At 37.2% G+C, this 24,076-nt stretch overlaps 1 protein-coding gene across 1 annotated transcript in view; it reads left to right on the top strand.

Annotated features, from left to right (window-relative positions):
- The first annotated feature begins 416 nt into the window (after positions 1-416).
- Positions 417-24,076, top strand: part of UBXN2B (UBX domain protein 2B) — a 30,158-nt gene continuing 6,498 nt past the window's right edge. Inside the window, exons 1-6 of the mRNA XM_008058405.2 lie at positions 417-537; positions 7,687-7,790; positions 14,125-14,275; positions 16,167-16,250; positions 17,186-17,295; positions 19,725-19,862. Coding sequence (XP_008056596.1) covers positions 457-537; positions 7,687-7,790; positions 14,125-14,275; positions 16,167-16,250; positions 17,186-17,295; positions 19,725-19,862 — 668 coding nt within the window. The 5' untranslated portion in view covers positions 417-456. The remainder of the gene's footprint in view (positions 538-7,686; positions 7,791-14,124; positions 14,276-16,166; positions 16,251-17,185; positions 17,296-19,724; positions 19,863-24,076) is intronic.

Raw genomic sequence — 24,076 nt, 5'->3', positions numbered from 1 at the left:
GGGTTCTGGTGTGGGTGTATTATGTCAGGCATTTACAGGGTGTTGTTGACCCTCACTACCAATTCCCTCTGAACTGGTGGCAATTCACCATCCAGCTGGGGGCAACGTACCATCCAGTCCCTGATAGGAAAGATGAGAAAATCTGACCAAATCCACAAAAGCAGGTGCAGTTTTCACCAGAAAAACCTCCAGAGGACGTTTTCATCGTTGAGTTAAATGACCTGCCAGTCTATGCCGCCCTCTAGGGTGGACTACAGCGCTTTCAAGCATCTCCCCTTCCAGGAAAAAAGGGTAAATGCCTAGGGGGGCCGGAACCGGAAGTGGGGGAACCGAGCTCTCGGGGAGCGGGAGCGCGCACGGACCTCGCACGGCCCCGCCCCTCCAGCGGTTGCCCGGCAACCGGCCCCGGAAGTCGCGGGAGGCGCGTCTGCGGCGGGCGCCGCTCGCGGGCGGAAGATGGCGGAGGGCGGCGGCCCCGGGCCCGGCGAAGAGAGGAGGTCTTCCGGGCCGCGGCCCCCGAGCGCGCGGGATTTGCAGGTGCGGCGGGCAGCGGAGGGACAGCGCGCGGCAGCGGGCGCGGGCGGGGACGGGCGCCGGCAGGTGCGAGTCGCAGGCGGCCTCTGGCCTCGGCAGAGCCTTGGCCGGACCCCACGTGGGGACAGGATCGCGACTCCGGGGCCGCGGGGGTCTCCCCGGGTCGGTGCGTCGCGCGGTGTTGGGTCGTGGGAACAAGTGCCCGAGCCCGTGTCGGGCGCCCATGCCTTGTTTCCCTTCCCCCCCATGTAATGTAAAAAGCGACTGCGGCGGGGTCGGTTGGGTGGTTCACCGGTTGATGCTTCCTTCGTGAGACTTTCGACTGAAGAAAGCTTGACTTGTGGCCGTCGGGAAAGAGGCCATCGCTTGAAAAGTCATGACACGTGTGCTGACTTGTTCTTTGTTGTTTTGGCTGCTGTTTCTGTCTTCTTAACTTCAATATAAGAATGGTTATTTTTCATCAAGTGGCTTTTCTCTTTCAAAGGGTGAACTAAAGCGGTCCCTCCTAGGGCTGTACGGCCTAGTTGTAACAGATCCAGTCTGTAAAGCGTTGCCCATAAGAGACGGGGAAATGAGACTTTGGAATGTTAGGGGACACTGGTATTCACTAAATAGGAGTGCACGAAATCCTGTTTTACCAAATGCTAGCGCCACTCGGGTCCTTTTAGGCTCTTGTTCTGTCTCCTTGTGAGATCATTGATAAAATGTCAACAAGGAAACATCTGTAAGGAGCGGTAACGATAAATAAGAGTGAATCCACAAACCTTGGTAGTTCGGCTGTTGTACAGCCACACCTTCATTCTACGTGTTTGAACAAACATCTTGACCACTGTCCCTGTAACATACTGCTAAGCTCTAGGGCATGAGATAAATAGGACGTCACATCCACAGCCGTGCTGGACACTGTTGAAAGGTATATAAGTGCAAAAGACGTTTCTCCCTTTGGGAAGGCCACAGATTTTCTTTTGAGAAATAGGTCCGAAATACACTTAGTATAACATTTTAAGATGGAGTGTGTTTGGGTGCCAAAATAAGCAGTGAAGAATTTGGAGCCGGGCTCGGTGGCTCAGCCTGTCATCTCGCGCCTTTGGGAGGCTGAGGTGAGTGGATTGCCTGAGCCCGCTGGTTCGAGACCTGCCCAGGCAACTTGACGAGACCATATCTCTACAATAAATTTTAAAAAAAGTAAAATTAGCCAGGTGTGGTATTGCACTCCTGTAATTCTGGCTACTTGGAAGGCTGAGGCAGATGGATTGCCGGAGCCCAGTAGGTTGAGACTGTGGTGGCTAGGAGAGTGCCACTGTACTCTGGTCTGGGTGACTGACTGAGTCTCCAACTCAAAAAAAACCAAAAAAAAAAGAATTTGGAGAATGGAGAGTGTAAGGTTAGGAAGTGAACTCAGTGTAAAATAAATAGTTCCAGTGCACATAGCTGATTCGGTAATACTAAACAGAATTAAGAAAAAAACTATTATCTACCTCATCCATTCTGTTACAGACCAACATCACTGAGAGGCAACATGCGGTATCGGGAAAAAGTTGAATTAATGGTCAGGCTAATTTTGATTTGCCTCTTGGTCCTGCTACTTAGTAGTTGTGTGAATTTAGAAAAAAATGTCTGAACTTCTCTGATCCTCAGTGTCTTCGTTTGTAAACTGAGGGTAGTAGTGGCATAGTGTAAGGATTAAATGAGTGTATCACTGGAACCACTGAGCTCAAGGCTGCAGTAAGCTATGATCATGCTACTGTACCCCAGCCTGTGGGACTAGGTGAGATCCTGTCTCTAAAAATAAATAAGTAAATAGATAAATATTGTCTGTAAAGGGCCTGTGCACAATTATCATATTATCTTGGCTCAGTGCTTGTTTGGCAGTTCTTTGGTTCCGTTCCCTTAAAGGAGAAAAATGCTGTGACTTTCACTGGTTAGTTCATTCTGATGCCATTAAGGGTAGTACAGTACTTTGTAATTTACTGTCCTTTCCCTAATTTAAATCAATTTTATGAAAAGTGAGAAGAGCTTGGGTAAAGACCACCTGATACCTGCAAATATTTTACAGACTTAATTCAGTGGAGTGGGTGACTAATGGTTGGAGACATTCTGGCAGATGTTGCTAATTGTGAGAATGCCTTCATTTGCACCATAAATTAGAAAATAGGGATTTAAAAAAAAAAATCTAACTACTTCTGGTGGGTAGGTCAGTAGGGATATAGCTGATTTCTTTATGAATATGATTTGGTGTATCAAAAACTGTCTAAGTATGGATAAATCTTTCCTTTAGAATTTAATATGAATATGAAGAATTTGCAAAGAAACTTGAAAACAGCCAAAGTGATGACATATCAAGAACTGAAGTATGTATCAAATGTTTGAAGGAATTATGTTCTTCCCAAGTGGTTTCTTGGATATTGATTACTTATGGATTATCCTTTTATTGCTTACTCTAGACATGCTTATATTAAGAGTTACCCAGTTAGTGCAGTTTTCGGTAGATATTTCTTACTTCCCTAATAGTTTGCTCAAAGAGTCTTTCAGGATGAGGAAAGAGGCAGTGTATTACTAATTTAGACAAGCACAAGTACCCCTAAATAAGTGTATCTTAGCTGCCATGCAGTGTAGAGTTTGTCAGCATCTAAATTAGGAGGGATCATTCCAGGTACCACCAGAGGAAAACTGCTTAGTAGTTTCACAAAAGGCCTCCCAGCACTGGGAGCCTCCCACTTTCAAACTGCAGACTCAGGAAAGAGTGGATTTCCTTGGTTCCCTTCATTCTCCGCCCCTCCCCCCACCCCTGAAAATGGGAAATGGTCATTGGGAAAGTTAGGGGTGGGACTGTTAGTGACAAAACTAAACCTAGAAACCTCATCTGTGTAGGAACCTCATCAGTAGTATTTCTGAATTGTTTTCAGAGATGTGTCTCTTTGGTGCCCCTCAGCCATCCACAGAAACATAGTTAATAATTGATTGTATGCTCTGTTCCAGTTTTCCTCCACATACTCTCTTTCCAGATGGGTTCAAATGGAGGGTGGATGGGAATAGGGATGACTTCAGTACCTATTAAGGTTAGGCTTGAGCTTGATGCTAGGTACTGTGAGAAAAGAATTAAACTGTCTGATTGCCAGAAATATCCTAATCTGTAGAATAATATTATTCCATACCATTGGTTCTCAACTTTAGTGTACGTCAGAATCACCTGGAAGGCTCGTTAGAGATTGCTGGGCTCCACCCCAGAGTCTAATTCATTAGGTCTAAAGTGGGGCCTGAGTATGTGCATTTCTTACAAGTTCCCAGGTGATGCGGATATTGTTATTCTATGTAATAGACCATTATTATAGCTTCTAGAATTTTCACTCTAAGGCTGAGAATTCCAGTGCTTCTAGTCTTTTGCTATATACTTGATTTTCCTCACTCAATTACTTGGCTTTCAGTTATTCACATTTCAAATTCTAGAGGAAAGATTATCAATACTCAATTTACATTCTTCATTCTCTGTATTATTGGTTTTGACCAGTACTTCAATTAGTTTCTATCAATTTAAATTACCATTTTCTTTTTTTGGTGTGATATTGTCTGCTATGTTAAATGATATAAATTAAATTTCTTTATAATATTTACTAACGAACCTCTGCATATGATGCCACATCAACTCCCTCTAAATATCACTTATTTTCAAATAAGTTAATGATGTACTATTAATAACTAGGATCTTTCAGCCAGGTAGACTCCCTACTATAATAGCATTTTCCTCATATTCCTATTTTGTTGACATGTGCTCCACATTCCATGGAATCAAAAGGCATTATTTAATTGGAAGCATTTATTTAAATCTTCTTAAAACAGAAAACAGCACAAAACTGTGTAGCAGATATAATCTCCATTTAGAGTCATCTGTCTATATCTCTTTATGTTTATGTTATATTGTAGTCTATACATAATTCAATGTGAATTTGTCTCTTAAGTACTATTAGAAATAATTTGGGAAACTTAAAATCTAGTGGGGGGATAAAATAGCAAAAGAAAACAAGTAATGACAACATAATGTTTAATGTAAATGTCACCGATATTGCAGAGACTCGTCCTGTAATCCCAGTATTTTGGGGAGTCTAAAGTGGGAGGATTGCTTGAGGCCAGGTGTTTGAGACCAACCTGGAAAACCTAGCAAATCCCATCTCTACAACAAAAATTAAAAAATTAACCAAGTGTGCCAGAATATGCCTGTAGTCCCAGCTACTCAGGAGGCTGAACAGGAAGATTGCTTGAGTCCAGGAGGCTGCACTGAGCTATGATCATGACACTGCACTCCAGATTGGGTGACAAGAGTAAGATCCTGTCTCAAAATAAAACCAGATACTAAATTAAAGATGTCATTGGGGGATATCTTGTACTATGAGAATTTCGAAAAGATATTTTGTTAAGAAAATTAGAAAGGCCTTTGAATACAGATGACATTTTCATTGATAAGGCTGAGGTGAGTGGATTGCCTGAATCCGCGGGTTCGAGACCCGCCTGGGCAGCGAGACCTCATCTCTACAATAAATCAAAAAATCAGCCGGGCGTGGTAGCACATGCCTGTAATTCCGGCTACTTGGAAGGCTGAGGTGGAAGGATCGCCGGAGCCCAGCAGGTTGAGGCTGCGGTGGCTGGGAGCGGCCACTGCACTCCAGTCTGGGTGACAAAGTGAGACTCCAATTCAAAAAAAAAAAAAAAAAGAATAGGAGTAGCATGAAAGTTATTTATTCATAGAGCTGAGGTAAAATAATTGGCTCGGGAGGAAATCCATTTAAAAATACTATTTTAAAAAGATTTTAGGCAGGTAAAGTTTCTGAAAACCTCAGACCCAAGCCATCAGTCAAAGTGTGTTTGTATGTACACACGCATGCACATATCTGTGTGTCTGTATTTGATTCTCCTCTTTAGTTTGTTTTTGTTTTTGTTTTGGAGGGGATGAGGTAGTAAAGGAATATAAGTAGATATGTTGATAACAGTGCAGGAAGAAATTAAGTCTTGGGGAAAATGAAACAATGCAAATCATTGTTGATATTTTTTAAATAGTAACTTCTAATGATGGAGTATGTGCTTTGAACTTTACCTCCTACAGTTATTTAAGTCTTCAAACAACCCTCTAAGGTGATTTTTTATAGGCATATGAAGATGTGGAAACTAAGGCCTAGAGAACTCTAATCTGCCTAAGATCACACAGTAAATGCCCAGGTTAGGATTTGAATTCCCTCCTTTTAAATTACAAGGCACTTTTATAATTTGGATTTTAGCAGAATTGTCACATTAGAAATGTGAAAATTATCGTATGGGCTGGGAGCAAGGATAAAAAATAACTAGGGAGTGTAGAATAGAGGTCTTCATTTTTTTTCTTTGTATATATTTTAAAAGTTGACTAATAAAATTTTCAAAGAATCAATTCCCTGTTCTTCTCTTCCTACTGAGTAAAGAAACCGTGGAGGTAGTGTTCATATATCTTGTGCTTCTAAAGGGAGCATTTTATCTGTTTTGTTTTGTTTTTTGGAGGAAAAAAACCCAAAGTTTTTCATTTCAATTATAATTGAGTAGCCATAGGGGCATGTTTTGGGGATGTCCAAAGGTGTAAGAAGTCAGAAAAAATAATACTGAAATTTTTGGATTATTTTTTAAAATTTGATTTCAAGAACAAATATGGTTTTATTTCATTTTGAGAATATCCAACCATACATCCATAATCTACAATGTATAATTTAGATTGATTATATTGCTTTCTAAATGGCATATAAACTATACAATGTCTTGTATTTTTTTAAATTAATTTTCCTAATCTTGATGAAATTTATATGTCCCATAGTCTTTTTTACAGGATACTTTAGAAATTGTTTTATGTGCTTGAATTTTGAAAACTTGAACAGCTCATTCAAATTAAGAGATTTGATGAAAGAAGCTGACATGAGTGTGAAACATGTTCAAGAATTCTTAATAGATTATGGGAGAATGATGTAGGCCCAAATTTGAAAATGGCTTGTTTTCTTATACAGTTTTTGAAACTGTTGAATAGTTCATTGAAAATGATCAAATAATTATTATGACTTAAAGTTATTCTAATATATGTGGCATTTTGGTTAGTTTATAAAACGAGAGATGCGGTGAAAGATGTAGAACCAAAACGCTCCAGAATTTATTTATAAAATATTGAGTATTTTATGTGTTTAAATTTCAGTCATCTTCGAATTACTCTCAGTCTGATGCACTGCACCTATTGAGACACTTCTTCCACTGCTCAAAACAGTTTTGAACTCGTCAATTTGGCTGTCTTTTAGTGCTTCTGCCATTTATTGTTTCACCTCTTCCACATCAGCAAAACATTCTTCTTGGAGGACTTCTTGGGAAACAAAAAAAGTCTCTTGGAGTGAGACTGGGTGAATACGGAGGGTGAGACATGGGGGTCATGCCACTTTTGGTCAAAAACGGGGCTGGACTCGGTGGCTCAGCCTGGAATCCCAGCACTTTGGAAGGCCAAGGCAAGAGGATGGCCTGAGCCCGTGGGTTCGAGAACAGCCTGGGCAACTTGGCAAGACCTCATCTCTACAATAAATAAAAAAATTAGCCAGGCATGGTAGCGCACACCTGTAGTTCCGGCTACTTGGAAGGCTAGGTAGAAGGATCGCCAGAGCCCAGCAGGTCGATGCTGGGGTGGCCATGAGTGTGCCACTGCACTCCAACCTGGGTGACAGTGAGACTCCAACTCCAAAAAAAACCAAAACCAAAACAAAACTGCTGAACACTCAGCATGGTGTGGGCAGGTGCACTTGTAAATCACCCATCATGAAATGGGCCAGTGTGTTGAAAAAATCTCCAAAAGAAAATTTACTGAAGCCGAATGCAGCCTTTCACAACAGCTCTAGCTGCTACACTGATGCTGATGGTTCCTAGAGCAATTACCTAATCTAGGAAGCCTGTACTATAAGGGGCTTGCCCTCTAAAAAATAATTTTCGTTTTTTGGGGTTTTCCCTTGTATTTTGGAAAGGAATCATCTTCTAAAGCAGCAGCCTTCAATTTTTTTTTCATGAAAAGTCAACACTCAATTTCAAGTTAATGTTGTATTTGTCACTTTTAGTTGTATGGAAGAGTTTATTATTAGTGTTATACTTCATAACAAGCTTGTTATTATGTAGTTGGCTTTGGCAGAATTATATGAAGATGAAGTGAAGTGCAAATCTTCCAAGGCTGATAGACCTAAAGCTGCAGTCTTTAAGAGCCCACGAACACCACCTCAACGGTAAGTTTTGTTTTATTTTAAAAAGAAATTATAATCCTTTTTAGTTCACTAATTCCAAATTCTTTCAAATGGCCTTTTCTAAGGTTTCTCCAATAATTTTTAAAAATTGCTATTTACTTCCAAGATGAAGGCAGATTTGGTAAAAATACATACGATTATTTCTTAAATATTATTTAAGTACTATAAATAGAAGAAACAGCATTTAGGTACTATTCCTAAAACTTTTACAGTCAGAAAGCTACAAAAAAAACCTATGGGAAAATCACCTTAAAATGATTTTGCTAAGTATTATATCCAGAATACTGTTTTTCTTGGGCATAGTGGTTCTTTAATATTTTTCAGTAATAGGGCACATTGAAGATCTGATGAAAGCCAGCCTCTCTCCTCCCAAAACAACATTTATTGGCAAGTTTGTCAGTCATTGTTAAGGGTTCATGTGTTTCTTAAAGGCCATCCACGGAGCTTCTGTGGGTCTTTCATACTCCATTTAAGAATCTTTGACTTCTAGGTGGGCAGAGTGGCTCATTCCTGTAATCCCAGTGCTTTGAGTGGCTGAGGTGGGAAGACTGCCGGAGGCCAAGAGTTTGAGACCAGACTAGACAACATAGCAAGACCTCATGTCTCTACAGAGAATAAAAGAAAAGAAAATAGCTAGACATTGTGGTGCTCGCCTATAGTCCCAGCTACGTCAGAGGCTGAGGCAGGAGGATTGCTTAAGCCCAGGAGGTCAAGGGTGCAGTGACCCAAGATTGTGCCACTGCACTCCAGCCTGGGCAACAGAGTGACACCCTCTCTCAAAAAATAATAATAATCTGTGACTTCTGGAGTCTGTCTCTGCCTCTGTTAGGTGATGACTTGTATAGCATGTGACCTCCTATATAGTAACTGGTGTTAAAATCCCTGAACCATTAAAAAAAAACAGTGAGAATTTAAGAGATGAGAATTGGGTATATTTTATTGCTGTAAGTTTTCTTATTGCTAGGAATATTTTTATTAACAGCCCTTTGATACTGCAAATCTCATCCCTGGGAAGAAACTTGAATTTTCCCGTTATATCTCATTCTCAGAAAGTCTGTAAGCTTACCAAAAGTTGAAAAATTCACTAGAAATTATTTTATTTTGTTTCTCACTATTTCACATTTTTTATTTATAATTTCTCCTATTGTTATTTTACAAATTTTTAAATCCATAGAAAATTAAAAGACTAATAGAGTGAATAAATACTATATATGCTTCACTTGTGTTCACCAGTTGTTAACATGTTATAACATTTACTTGTGCACATGCGTGTGCAATTCTTTTTTCCTCAACTGTTTGAAAGAGAACTGTAGCCATCATGACACTTTACCTCTAAATACTTCAGCATGCATCTTCTAAGATTAATCACATACTCTTTTATAACCTTATTGTGCAGTAACTTCATAATATCATTTAATATAAAGTCAGTAATCAGATTATAGCCTTTTGTTCGGATAAAGGATTAACCAGGGCCATGCATAACATTTGATTATCCTGTTTTGAATTTTTGAATCCAGAACATTCTCCCCATCTTGTTGTTGATTGTTTTTAGCTCAACTACATAGTCTAAAGTTTATTACATTGGCTTTGTTGAAGCATCTCGGCCACGTCTTCTAAAATGTCCCCATTCTAGTTCATTGTTTCCTAATAATTAGATTCTTGTAAAGCATTTTTGTTAAGAATGCTAGATAAGTGATATTGTCTGCTATTTTATGACTTAAGGAGTCATATAATTTCAGGTTTTTCCACCATTAGTGATATTTTCACGTGGTTATGTGCTAATCATCACATCACTGCATTGTCTTTTGTAATCAGGTTGGTATCTTGGCTCTATTTGAATATTTAATTTTTCCTTTTATTTAATATTATATAAATATTTATTTACTTACTTATTTTTTATTTTTTTGAAAGCAGGATTTATTGAGAGGGCAGAAAAGCTCCCCAGTGAGAGGGGACCCGAGGGGGTTGCCCACATAATTATTTTTATAAATATAAAGTATTTATATTTTTATATATAAAAGGTATATTTTTAACTGCTTCCTTAATTTGTATATTCTTTCAAGTTTTGAAAGCACTTACATATTTTTATACTTAAGTTTTAGTCATTCACAATTTGGCCGTTGGTTGCCCAGATTGGCATATGTTGAATGACTTAATTTGCTCTTGTTGTAGCAAATCAAAATAATTGAGTTCTTATAATAAGATGTAATATATTAATATTTTCCTTGCTTTTCAGAAATAATTGCTAAGATATTTTGCCTCTTGTATGCTATCTGAAAGTGTTGTCTTTAGTAGTTGTAATTTGATAATCCATTCTTAAGGATTTTGTGCCATACTTTGATCTCTAGAAGTATAAGTATGGTGTTTTCTGACAGTAAATATGTACTGCCATTCTGATATCATATGCCTTATGGACATTTACCAAATTTCATTGTATTTTACTGATTTGTTTGGTACAGAAAGCAGTGCTTATTTTCATGGTTTACCTCCCTGGCAATATTAGATATCCAAGCCATTTTCTCTTTATTGTCATTTTAAGTCAAGATATTTTCATTATCTTAGACTCTAGACATAATAAGCTCTATATGTTTAATTTATAAGAGGAGGTACATAATCTGCAAGAAAGACCCTCAGAATATATAATCTGATGCTTGTTTTAACATATTCATATATGAAAGGTTACATATCACAAACAACCTAAATTATATGGCAGTACTGTTTTGGGAATTGAATGAAATAAAGAATATAATGTGCCTAACACAGAGTTGGTACTTGGTGGGGCCTTAAAAGATTACTAGGATTTAGATAAAGCACAGAAGACAAGGAACAAAATTCAGAAAATGAAGAGGCACGCAGGAGAAAATAACCAAAATAACCAGAGCAATCAGAAAAGGAACCAGCAGAACTTTAGTAATCTAGTGGCAAATAAAGTTGGGTGAGTGGGGGTGCAGCCAGGAAGTGTTTCGTGGGCATGGGACCTTTGCTGTCACACAGGACCTTACTGTTAGAAGGGTTCCATTCTTGCTTTGATGCTTTGCCGTTACTGTCTGAAATTCTTAATAAATTTTGAGCAAGGAAACTCACATTTTCATTTTGCACTGGGTCCCATAAATTATGTTGCCTGTCCTGGATACATCCTTGAAAGCCAAGAAAAGGAGTTGCACCTGTGTAGAAAGCAGTGCCAAGCCAGTATGCTTTAAAATGTAAATGTAATGAGAAAACTATAATATAGCATTAAAAACATTGGTGCAAGAGATAGACATGCCTCAGTTGTAAAATTTTTTTCTCTATGTTCTAATAAGGTTTCATCAATGGACAAGTTATTTAAATTTAAGTTTTCTCACCTGTAAAATGGTGATAATACCATGATTATGGTTTAAGTTAACATATAGTCATCTCTTGGTAAATATTAGTTGTTATTATATCCTTTTAGGAAAATAGGATAGACAATACTACATATAATTAACGGCAATAAAAGAACAGGATAAAGAGGCAAATAAATCAAGGAGATGACAATTGAGGTCGTCTGAGGAATGAGGTGACGAAACTCTGGATTCAGGTGGTGTGAACGGAATGGAAGGAAAGGGTCCGTTATGGAATACTTTCAAGGAATTCACTGTCGAAACTTGATGACATGGGATAGAGTAAGTGTGATGGGAAGAGAGAACGCTTGAAGGTTTTTAATTTGAGATACAGGGGAAAATATGGTCATTAATGGGAGAGTTCATGTGTGGAATATAGCTTTAGTTTTGGAGATGACGAACTTGTTTCGAGTAGACTTATCCAGTAGGTGCTTTCAAATTCAGGACAGGACCATAAATAAGAGGATTGTCAAAATATACATACAAGAGATATCTGTATAGAGTTACCTTTGGAAGTGGATAAGCATTTTGATGATGAAAAGAATTTAAATAGAGTAGAACAGGAGACAAGAATATAGACATACTTAATTAGGCCTGTAAAGTAGAAAGAAAACTCAGTAAAATAAAGGAGGAATCATTGGATATCATTGGGCAAAGAAACAAGCAATGAATTTGGTATTATGAAACTCCAGGAGAGACAGTTCAAATATGAAGTGAGAAAAGAAGAAGACTAGGCTTAAAAGGGTCAAACATTTCAGAAAGTGGGCAATAACAGAAAAGTATTTGGGGTTTGACAATTAGAAGGCAACTGAGAATCTTTGAATAAAATAGATTGAGCAGGGAAAATGGGAGTAAAAATCTTACCGAAGGGAGTAAGTGCATGGCAAGTATGGGCACCAGATGCAGATAATAGGTTGAAGGTTTAGGTAATCATTAGGAGCCAGAGAGATTGACAAAGGAGAGTGAAGTCTTTAATTCATGTTTATCTTCAATTGTCAAATAATGCCAGGTTCATGAAATAAGAATTATTTTATTCTTATTACTGCTTCTCTGAGTGGTTCCCTATAAATTGACATCAGTAGAAGCACTTAATGAAAGGTTACAGTGATCACATTATTGCTGATGTAATTAATGGGACATTAAAATCTGCTTATAAAAATGTTATTAGTATAAGGACAAAAACAAATCTTGACAGTTTAAACATCAACTCCTTCAGAAGTTTTAAAAAAATAGAAAAAAGTTCAGGTAAAAATGGAACTGTAAGTTTCAAAACAATATATCAGATGGTTTAATTTTGCTTGTGTTTTCCCTTATTTAGGTAAAGGTAGTAATAGTTTTCTTTTCATAAATTTTAACTAGTCAGTTTACAAAGAATAGTTATTGTGTCTCCTTGAGGATGAATTTATTCATTCAGCAATTTTAGCTGTATCAGTTACTCTGACTATTGCTGGCATTGTAAAATGTGGTGACTTTGACTTCATAGAGTTTAAAATCTAACAAGATGGCTAAATAAGTGAAATAAACAGCTAATAGATATAAAATTGTCCTATTTGTACTATGTTATATTTATGCCTTTACTATTACTTTGCCTGCTATTAATATTGCTACTACTTAAATTTATTCTAAAATTGCGGATTTCTTTTATTAATTGATAATGGTTTTTAAAAGTATTGTAATTTATATTAGACTCTAAGAAGTGAGGATTGCATGTTGTAATATCTGGGTCAGTATCTAAAATAAAAAGAAAATATAACTAATAAGGGAAGTAAAACAATAGTTATTTGACTAACTCAACAGAAGACAAGCAAGCAGAGAATAAGGAACATAAAGCATAATTTGATTTTAAACACATACTCAACTATATCAATAGTTACATTAAGGCTGGGCACGGTGGCCTACGCCTATAATCCCAGCACTTTGGGAGGCTAAGGCAGGAGGATCACTTGAGCCCAGGAGTTCAAGACCAGCCTGGGAACATAGCAAGATCTTATCTCTCAGAAAATTTTCTAAAATTAGCTGGATGTGGTGGTACATACCTATAGTCCCAGCTACTCAGGAGGCTGAAGCAGGAGGATCTTGAGCCCAGGAGTTGGAGGCTATGGTGAGCCATGATCATGACACTGCATTCCAGCCTGGGTGACAGAGCGAGACCCTGTCTCAAAAAACAAAATAGTTATATTACAAACAAATGGTTAAAAAAATCTGCTTAAAGGACAGAAAGATAGGCAGGTTGAATGAAAAAAGATTTTGTGCAGCTTATGAAAGGAAAATGTTAAATATAAGGACACAGAGAAATTGAAAATAGAAATGTACCATGCAAACACTAACCAAAGAAAGCAGATGCAGTTAAACTAATAATAGATGAGACAGTCCTTCAGGCAAGAAGCACTACTACTGAAACTGAAGAGGAGTCATTTCATAGTGAAAAAATGTCAGTTCTATCTCCAGAAGATAGAACAATTCTAAATTTAGTAGCATTGTTTAAAATATATAAAATGTAAATCACAACATTTATAATTTTTAAAAGTACACAGTACTCTGAGAATACAGGGATCAGATTAATCTGATTTTAAAGGAACTACAGAAAACCTACAGTGAGAAGCATACTTAACAATAATAGTGAAAGATTTTCTTTGGAGTTGGGAACATATCAATGGTAGTACTTGATAAGCTGTTACAAGGAACTGAGGGAGGACACAGGCAAGCCAGTTATCATTCTGGATGCTGAACTTGCTGTTAGAATCTCTGCAAACTCAGTGAGAAAGCATAAAGGAATAATTTCCTATTTAATCTTTTTCTTAATCCCATATGTTAAAAGTTAAATATTTTCACAGAAGTCACAGGAATGCCTCTTTTTAAATGAAAGTTATTTCGTAAAACTATGTAGGTTTTTACTCTAAAGTAGTTTATGTCTGTTATTCTAAGTTTTTATTCATGAACTATAATGTTTAAAGGTTTTGTTCAAGTGAACGTGAATACAGTGGATTACATATAGTTCGGCCTTCACCTGGGAAAATTGTGAATGAACTTTTCAAAGAGGCAAGGGAACATGGGGCTGTCCCTCTAAATGAAGCCACAAGAGTGTCCAGTGATGACAAATCTAAGGTCAGTGCTCAGTTTTAAAACTCAATATACTATTACTATATTTGTTCTCCTCTATTTTTAAATATTATTTATAACATTGTTTTTCTAACTATATTTTTGTTTTAAATGTTTGTTTTATTTTTGTTACTCTTCTATGAATAATTGAAAGATGAGGCAATTTCTTGAATTTCTATCCAACTTTTTAATTTACCTTTTAATTTTGAAATAATTATAGATAAACAGGCTCTGCAAAAAGAATATAGAAGGGTCATGTGTACTTTTCATCCAGTTTCCCCCAGTGATTACATCTTACATGATTTTTTTTTTTTTTTTTTTTGAGTTGAAGTCTGACTCTGTCTCCCAGGCTGGACTGCAGTGGCACGCTCACGGCCAACGCAGCCTCGACCTGCTGGGCTCAGGTGATCCTTCTGCCTCAGTCTTCCAAGTAGCTGAAACTACAGCACACGCTACCATGCCTGGCTAATTTCTCGATTGTAGAGACAAGGTCTCGCCAAGGTGCCCAAGGTGGTCTTGAACTCCTGTGCTCAGGCAGTCCTCTCACCTCTACCTCCCAAAGTGCTGGGATTATAGGCGTGAGCCACCACCAGGAATTTGAGATTGGTGTGTGTATGTAGTTCTGTGTCATTTTGCCATGTGTAGATCATGTGTAGATTTGTATAATCACCGAACACAAAAGAAATGCTATTCCATCCACATGAAGCTCTCCCTCATGGCATACCCCTTTGTAGTCCATACCAACCTCCCTCTCTCCTGCCATACCTAACCTATAGCCAGCACTGATCAGTGGTGGCTATAATTTTATGGTATTGAGAATGTTATACAAATGGAATCATATAATATCTGACCTTTGGGGAATAGCTTTTTTTCACTTGGCATAATGCCCTTGAGATCCTTCAAAGTTATTGAATGTTATCAATACTTTGTTCCTTTTTAATTCCTGAGTAGCATTTCATGGTATGGACATATCATAGTTTGTTTAACCATTTATTTGTTTAGGGACATTTTAGTTGTTTCCTGTTTATTAAAAATAAAACTGCTATGAGCAATCATGTACAGATTTTTTTCATTTCTGTGGGATAAATGCCAAGGAGTGCAATTCCTGGGTCATATATTAAGTTATATTTAGTTTTTTAAGAAACTACAAAACTATTTTCCAGAGTGATTGTGCCACTTTAAACTTTTGCAGTGTTTACAAGAGCCAGTTTCTCTGCATCATTGCTAGCATTCGGTATTGTCACTATTTTTCATTTTAGCTCTTTTGATAGATGTGTAATGATAACACTGGTTCTAATTTGCATTTTCCTAATTCTTAATGGCTAGTGATGTTGAACGCTTTTCATTTGCTTATTTGCTATTATTATCCTTTTCAGTGAAATGTCTCTAAATGACTTTACCCTTTTTCTAATTGGATTGTTTCTTTGTTACTTTGAGAGTTTTTTATATGTTTTACTAGATATGAATTCTTCGTCACTTACATGATTGGCAAATATTTTCTCCCAGCCTATAATTTGTATTTTTCTTTTCTGAACAGGGTTTTTTACAGAGCAAACTGTTTTAAATTTTTCTTGGATTCCAGTTTACTCATTTTTATTTCTTTTATGGATCCTGCTTTTGGTGTCTTGTCTAAGAACTTTGCACTTACTGTAGATCCTAAAGATTTTCTCCAATGTTATCTAGAAAAATTTTATGTAGTTTTACATTTAAAGCTCTGATCCATTTTGAATTGATGTTATAAAAGATGTGAGATTTACATCTTTTTTTTGATTACGGATGTCCAGTTGCTTCAGCTTGACTTATTGAAAGGCTCTTCTTTCTCCACTGAATTGCTTTTGTACCTTTTAAAATTTATTTAGAACTTAGCGAATTTTAACTCACTTGCTATGTATTTTAGTCATTTACAGGTGGAGGATACAGATTGGGTAATTCCTTTTGTAAGCGTTCGGAATATATCTATGGAGAAAACCAGCTGCAAGATGTAGGTACAGTCATCAAAATGAAAAAGTATAAATATTTGCCTCTAGTTACTAAAACTTTTAAAATTAGAAATTAATGGTATAAATATAATATTTTTGTAGTTGCATGTTGAACATGAGTTAAAAGGACCAATGTATAAGTTTCATTGTCAGTTTCTATGTTTTGTATCTCAAGTATGCCTTGTACTTAGAGAGTCATAATTATTTGTGGAAAGAATGTGGAATTTACTGTCAAAATGAACTTATAGCTGGGCATGGTGGTATGTACCTGTATTCCCAGCTACTCCAGAGGTGAGGTAGGAGGATTGCTTGAGCCCAAGAATTAGAAGTCAGCCTGGGCAACAAAGTGAGACTGTCTCTTTACCCCCTCCCCCCCAAAGGTTTAAAAATGTACTTATATATATTTTAATTATTGTTATAAATGGTACATTGTCATAATATAAAGTAAGCTGAAGTGTAAACATAGAACACCTAAAGTAATTTTTTTTCCATTGCCTTTTGAAATTTCGGAGTTTCAGTTTTATTTTAAACATTTTTAGTTTCTTAAAAGGCCACTGGAAATTCTGTCTTGCCCTTTGCCATGAATATTTAAGCTTTGTATCAGAGAAGAATATGGATGCAGATAAAGGAAAAGGGGCAGTGAATATTCTCATTGCTTTCGTTTTCTAGTAAACCACCAGTAATTGTACTTCAAGGCCAGGGTCCAGCTACAGGATCTTTGATATTTATAACTATTGTCAATTTGTTAAGCTAAATACAAATCATCTAAGCAAACACACATGGTTTTATTTATGTCTTTAACTATGAATGAAGAATAGTACAAATAATTGCCTATTTTAAATTTATCATTTAATATGTTGTGAGATATCACATTTGGAACTTAAAATGTTTGGGGGAGATGTATTCTGATATATATCTTTTTTTCTATGCCATAAAGGTTCAGGTTTTGCTTAAACTGTGGAGCAATGGTTTCAGTTTAGATGATGGAGAATTGAGACCTTACAATGACCCAACGAATGCTCAGTTTCTGGAGTCTGTTAAGAGAGGGTAAGATGTATTATTTGTATTCTATTTGTTACTTAGAAGGGGACTGCTTTTATATTAGCAGACTGCTGATCAGTTGTGCGCTATTGGTTTTCAAGAATTGGTTCCTGAAATATAAGACATAAGTGGTTTCGAGGGGACAGATATTCTTAAGTATATAAAAGGTATATTGCTATCTGTAAGTCACTGGTTCTTAACTTTTTGGGGTAGGGGCATTAGACATTGGCCTCTCTTAAAATCTGATCAAACTGTGGACCCAACTCCCAAGAAGAAGCATCTTAATGTAATAATCAGTGAATTGACTAGTATGTAGCTGCCCATCCACTAAGTCACTGTCCTGCTTACTGTTGACAGGGTGACTCATTGCATGTATGCCTGAAATTCAGCAACTTATGTTAGAAATCTTTTAAAGTGGCATTAACTGCTGGCAGAAGATGTCAAAAGGTTAGTTTGAAGTTATGATTTGTGAAAGTAAACCAGATATTCAGTGTTCTGACCCATGTGAAGAACATCATATCTTACCAGCTCTTCTTGCTATTAGATGAGAAATCAAGTGTGATTTTTCTATGATAATAAAAGCTTTTCTGCATTATGATTTCACAGTGGGATTAGGATTACTTCTAAGTAGAAATGTAACTGGAGATATAAGGTTGATCATAAACTAGGAGATTAAGTAGCACAAAGAGACTAGAGCTATATACACAACCAGATTTTTATATGTGTGTGGTTATACTTTATAAAGGAATTGAAAGTGGAGTTTTTCCAAGTAATGAATTATGTCTAGGGAGAGTGGCTGATTGGAGTGGAGATTAAGTTCTTTGGAGTTGAAGTATCCAAGGTACTCTGAAGGAAAGGTATTTTAGAATACTAATTAATATATCATGAGTTTTGAATGTAATTTCTGCACAAATAATACAGGATACCCCCCAAAGAAGAAAAAAAAAGTCAAGAAATGCTATAAGCATTATAATGAAGTCATTGAGAAAGATGGAGAGCTGTCCTTGGAGGCAGAATATGGTAGTAACAAATATAAGATATAATAGTTTAAGTCAATGCTGTGGACTTGGAGACCTACAGAATCACTGAAGAGTGCTGAGAACAAGTGGGTGGGAGAGTATTCATCTGCTAAGTGAAAACCAACATGACTGTTGAAATTGATGCTAATTTCAAGATTATGGAAAATAACATAATGATGAATGTACTATTATATAGATATCTAATTTATTGTTAAATTAAAATGGTCCATATACTTTGTAGGCCAATCTAATATTTAAACAAACATAGTATATTAAAAGGATTTGAGCCATACCAAATAACGAATAAGAAGAGTTTTAGAAAAGACTCCTTGAAAGAAAAAGACTGGTGTCAGCTGGTGATGCTCAACTGCAAAGATTCTTTGTCACCGTTTTATAATATTTTGTTACACTATTCTCAAAGAAAAGCTCATAGATAATATAATCTATGTACTTTATTTTCCAAAAAATATATTGAAGAAATAAAGGAATTTATCATAAATGATGCATATTTTAATTTATAATTGCTTAGGTATGATCACAGTAAGTGATCATAACACATAAGAAGTAGTCAGTTTGTGCCTCTGTGCAGTCTTGCACTTCTCATGTGAAAAATATGAGACATATAAAGACAGTATAATGAAGTATGTGAAGTCATTAGCTTAATTACTACAAGTGACATTGCATTCAAGGGTTTGATAACACTTCAGATGAAACAAAGTGCAGCCTTTCTGCAGCTTGCATGACAGTGTGTTCCTGGAAACTTGAAGGTATACTAATATGATAGACCCCAAAATGTTTTCTGATTATACATAAAATGTTTTTTGGTTATATGTAAGTTAGGTTTTAGGCTCACACATCATAAACAGTGTTGTCATCCACATAATTCTCGAGAAGATGCTTCATTGCTTCATGATTCTGTGGAACCCAAGACAAGTCTTCATTGTGCAAGCATAGCCCCTTGTTGCAGTTCCTCTCACCTCCTCCACCCTGACACGGAACAGCAGCAGTACTCATGAGTCACCCCTCAGTCAACAATGTGCATCAATTTTCAGAACTTTTTCCAGGGGGTTTATAAGTAAATGTCCATATTAACTATTTATCGTCATAGGGATTTTCTAATGCTAATTATGGTATAAACTGTTATCTTACAATTTAACTTTCTGTATTTCAGAACCACCCCAAGATCATTGTGACAGCCAAAACATCCCTATGTTGAGAACCACTAAGGAATAATATGAGATAACTTTAAGAAAGAAAGATCTATAAGATCTTTCTATAAGATCATCATAGAAATTTTAATATTATAATTTAAACAAAACTTGCTGTTTCCCAGAGATGACTTGAGTACAGTAATCTCAACAGTGTCGTCTAATTTTTGAAAAACTTAATTAAAACCTTTTTTCCCCTTTTGAAAAGAGAAATTCCCCTGGAGCTTCAGCGACTGGTTCATGGTGGCCAAGTGAATTTGGATATGGAGGATCATCAGGATCAAGAATACATAAAACCTAGATTGAGGTTCAAAGCTTTTAGCGGAGAAGGACAAAAACTTGGAAGGTAAAAATCCTAAAATGAGAAAAAATATTTGTCTTTGTTTAACATGAATTTTTCTTGGAGAGTAAAAATTGGAAAATGACTTCTGAGGTAAAAACCAAAATATGAACCATGAAGACCTTGCTGGTGGAATTAGATATGCAAATCTGGGTATATTATTAGTAGCCTAATAATTAGATAGGAATTACCATATTTTTGACTTTCAGAGCACTTTACATGCATTAGCTCACTTAATCTTCACAGCTCTTTGACACAGATACTGTTATGACTCTGTTTTGCAGATGCAGTGATCTGCTCAAGATGATTGAATTTACAAATGATTAGTGTGTGGGATTCAAACCCCAGTACTCTAGCTCCAGAGTCCGCTTTTCAGCACTTTGCTGTATGCCTCTTTCAGGCCACCTGGTTTCAAAAGGGAAAATTGTAAAGTGTTGTTGATTAGATAAAATAATGGATATCTTACTTCACAACTTAAGCGCATGCATGTCTGCCACAAGTAATTGTGAAGCTCTTGCAGCAGAAGCAATTTGCTTAGCTTAGTGATTTATAGTAGTTTTTAAGCAACCCGACTTTCTTCAAGTTATGGAAGCCCGATATGTAAAGTGCATGTCATACTTGAGCTCTTCTGAGTGTAAGTAAAAGAGGGGAGGCTGAGGTGAGTGGATTGCCTGAGTCCGCGGGTTCGAGACCCTCCTGGGCAACTTGACAAGACCTTATCTCTATAATAAATCAAAAATTAGCCAGGCGTGGTAGTGCACACTTGTAGTTCCAGCTACTCGGAAGGCTGAGGCGGAAGGATCGCCGGAGCCCAGCAGGCCGAGGCTGCAGTGGCCGGGAGCGGCCATTGCACTTCAGTCTGGGTGACAGAGTGGGACTCCAACTCAAAAAAAAAAAAAGAGGGAATTGTCTCTGAGTCATTCCCAAAGAACCCCTAGGACTTTGAAGAGGTCAATTTAAAAAATAACGTGGACCAGGCTCAAAAACCGCCTGAAATCCCAGCACTTTGGGAGACCAAGGCAGGAGAATCTCTTGATCCCAGGAGTTCAAGACCAGCCTAGGCAGCATAGCAAGACCTCATCTCTACCAAAAAAAAAAAAAATTAACTGAGTGTGATGGTGTGTGCTTATAGCCCCAGCTACTCTGGAGGCAGAGGTGGGAGGATCACCTTAGTCTAGGAGGTCAAGGCTTCAATGAGCTGTGATCGTGTCACCGCATTTCATTCTAGCTCAAAAAAAAAATTGATATGCATGGCAGAATATATGCGTGAACTCCTTTATAATAGCTGTGGCTTAATATAATCTTCATAAATCTTGTAGAATATGTTGGTGAAAGTTATTGTCTACTTGTCTGTACATTATTGCGGGTGATGTACACATTGTCAATGTTTCCAGCGTATCATTTTGTACACCATTTTTCCTGGGCTTCTTCAATTGCCTTGTGCACATTGGTTGTATATTCCCCTTTCATTTCCCAAGATAGAAAAGAGTTAATATCAATTCTTTATTTGTCTTTGGTATCTCTACTGTCTGTGTCCTTTTCTCCTGATAGAGACTGATTTCTGGAATATATAGAGAATATGGGAATATGTGTTAATTTGGTTATGTTGGGACCCAAACCCTCAGTGCCCAATCGCAGATCTGCTTGGATATTTTCTCCCTCATCTCTCTTTCCTGCCAGCACATGTCAGGCCTCTCTTGAATTGTACTATTTCTTCTCTCCTCTTGTTATAACAATGACCTTTAGATAGATAAATTGGTGATTGATATTTTTTAAACTTCCTCACACTTATTTATTGAGATTATGATTTTAAAGTAAAATATAAAATGCCAAATCATCTCTTTGCTATGTATGCATTGTTTATTATTTAAATTATGACCAATAATTAATGATAAATAAAAATGCCCTTTTTTTTTTTTGAGTTTGAGTCTCACTCTGTCGCCCAGACTGGAGTGCAGTGGCTGCTCTCGGCCACTGCAGCTCGACCCGCTGGGCTCCGGCGATCCTTCCACCTCAGCCTTCCAAGTAACTGGAACTACAGGCGCAGGCTACCACGCCTGGCTAATTTTTTTTGATTTATTGTAGTGATGAGGTCTCGCCAAGTTGCCCAGGCATGTCTCGAACCCACGGGCTCAGACAATCCACTCACCTCAGCATCCCAAAGCACGGGATTACAGGCTGAGCCACCAAGCCCGGCTAAAATGCACATTTTTATTAGTGCAAGTATAGTGAATCTAGGATTGAAATGGAAGGTTGCATAAAGGAAAGGCAGCTGAGAAGAGCTAGTGATGATAACCTGCAAATTCAACTCATGAAAATAAGGAAATTATCTGATAATAGTATCTCACAAAGGTCAGTCTTTTTTCTTACAGAACAAATAGAGAAAATGACAAAAAGAAAGGAGAAACTGATGGAACACAGTGGCAGAGATCAGTAGTGGTGGTAGTACTGTGTTAATCACTAGTCATATTAATTAAGGTTTTTATTACAGAAAACAGAATCTACTTGCTGGTTTAAGTAAAAAGGGTTTTCTTACAGGGTCTTAGGTAATTTATAGAATTCTTGGAAGAGACAGTAAACCAAGCTTTCCTTAGTCAGGAGAAACAAACACAACAGAGGAGTGTTGTAGAGAGAATACCACCTGTGTTCACCCCCATCAGGTGTTCAGTGCCCACAAAGCTAGGAACCAGATACTAGAACTTTCTGTCATAGAACAGTCAGTTTTCACCACCTTGGTAACCAAAAGAACTGCACAGCTTCCATTCTGAAATGCTTACTTTCACCATACAAGTATGTATTTGTTTGGTGGAAAGGTAGAATTGTTTAAAATCCTAGCAGCAAGGGAATCTGAGAGAGGTAGCCTTTAGAATTATCCAAGTCTTAGTGTATAGAAAATTTGCACTAAAAGGAGATTAGTGTGGTGATGTGAGCCTTTGTGTACATCAACCCAAATGTTGAATAAGTGAATATCACATATTCTAAAAAAGCAAAGAATTGCATAGAACATTTTATGCTAAACACTTTACATTAAGAGATGTACTAAAATAACAGTTTAACAGTTAACCTTTATCTATTTAGAAAGTAACTTTTTTAAATGACTCGTTTCTCAAGGTTTCCAGACAACTATTTACGGAACAGAGAAAAAGAAACAAGTAAGGCAGAAATGGAAATGATCTGTTTTCTTCCATAGATGGCAGTCTAATTACAAATAGGACATTACACAGATAGAAACTAACTTAACTTTTTATTTTGATATATGAACAGTTATGGGCAAACCTAAATGCAGTAAAAATAGTACTTAGTGCCCTGACATAATATAATAGGAGCAAGAAATCATAGATGTAAAACTGCATATTTACAATGGTAGATCAGACTGTATTACTGAATTAAAATTAGCTTAATGAGCTACAATAGTGCCTAGCAAGTAAAAGACCAAGAAAATTGCAAAGTCATTTTTGTTAGGTGGGACTGTAGAATAGACCTTCATTGTAGGCTTTTGAGCTGTCATGTATACTTGGAAAAATTATGATTTGAAGTAGATGTGCTTAAGAACAGCTGCTGTCTGTTATACTAGACGAAGGCTCTTGTCTCTAAAGTCTAACACCCCTTCCTTCCGTCTTTCCTTCCTTCCTTGCATTGCATTCCTTCCTCTCCTTCCTCATTCCCGCTGCTGGGTAGTCCCTTGCCTGACTGCAGCCATGGAGTTGTCTGCCCCTCTGCGGCTCAGTGCTGCTGGGGACAACCTCAGCTAGGCTGGGCATGCAGTGCTTCCCCTCCCTCACTCTCACAGGGCTGACCCCAGATACCCCCCGCTTCACCGAGCCCCAGGTTCTGTCCCTGGCCTTACCAACAGCAGATTTCTTTGCTTCCAGCTTCACCGAGAAAACAGAAACTGACAGGAATCAACTTTCTTAATAAGTTCTCTTAGTCTCCAAATTTATGAATGGCTGTTTCCATCCTTACCTCCCTCGTTAAGTTTGAAGAAGAGGATGTTTCTCTTTCTGTCTTAGGGAATTACTCACAACCCATATCCTTTTCTCCCTTTTGCCTGGAAAACTTGTTTTATCAATTAATGTCCCTCTCTTTTCTTAAAAAAATTATTTATTGATGTAAAATTTGAAAAAACAATATGTAAAAATGTCACTATGGTTTAATCAATTGAATAATAAAGGGAAAGATGTATGTAGCAAACAGATATGACTTTGAAAGCTAAATATTAA

The sequence above is a fragment of the Carlito syrichta genome, unplaced genomic scaffold, assembly GCF_000164805.1.
Source record: "Carlito syrichta isolate Samal-C Ts95f unplaced genomic scaffold, Tarsius_syrichta-2.0.1 Scaffold303331, whole genome shotgun sequence".
NCBI classification, from domain to species: Eukaryota; Metazoa; Chordata; class Mammalia; order Primates; family Tarsiidae; genus Carlito; species Carlito syrichta.
Note: the sequence above shows the minus strand (reverse complement) of the source record. Positions and strands in the feature narration are given on the sequence as shown.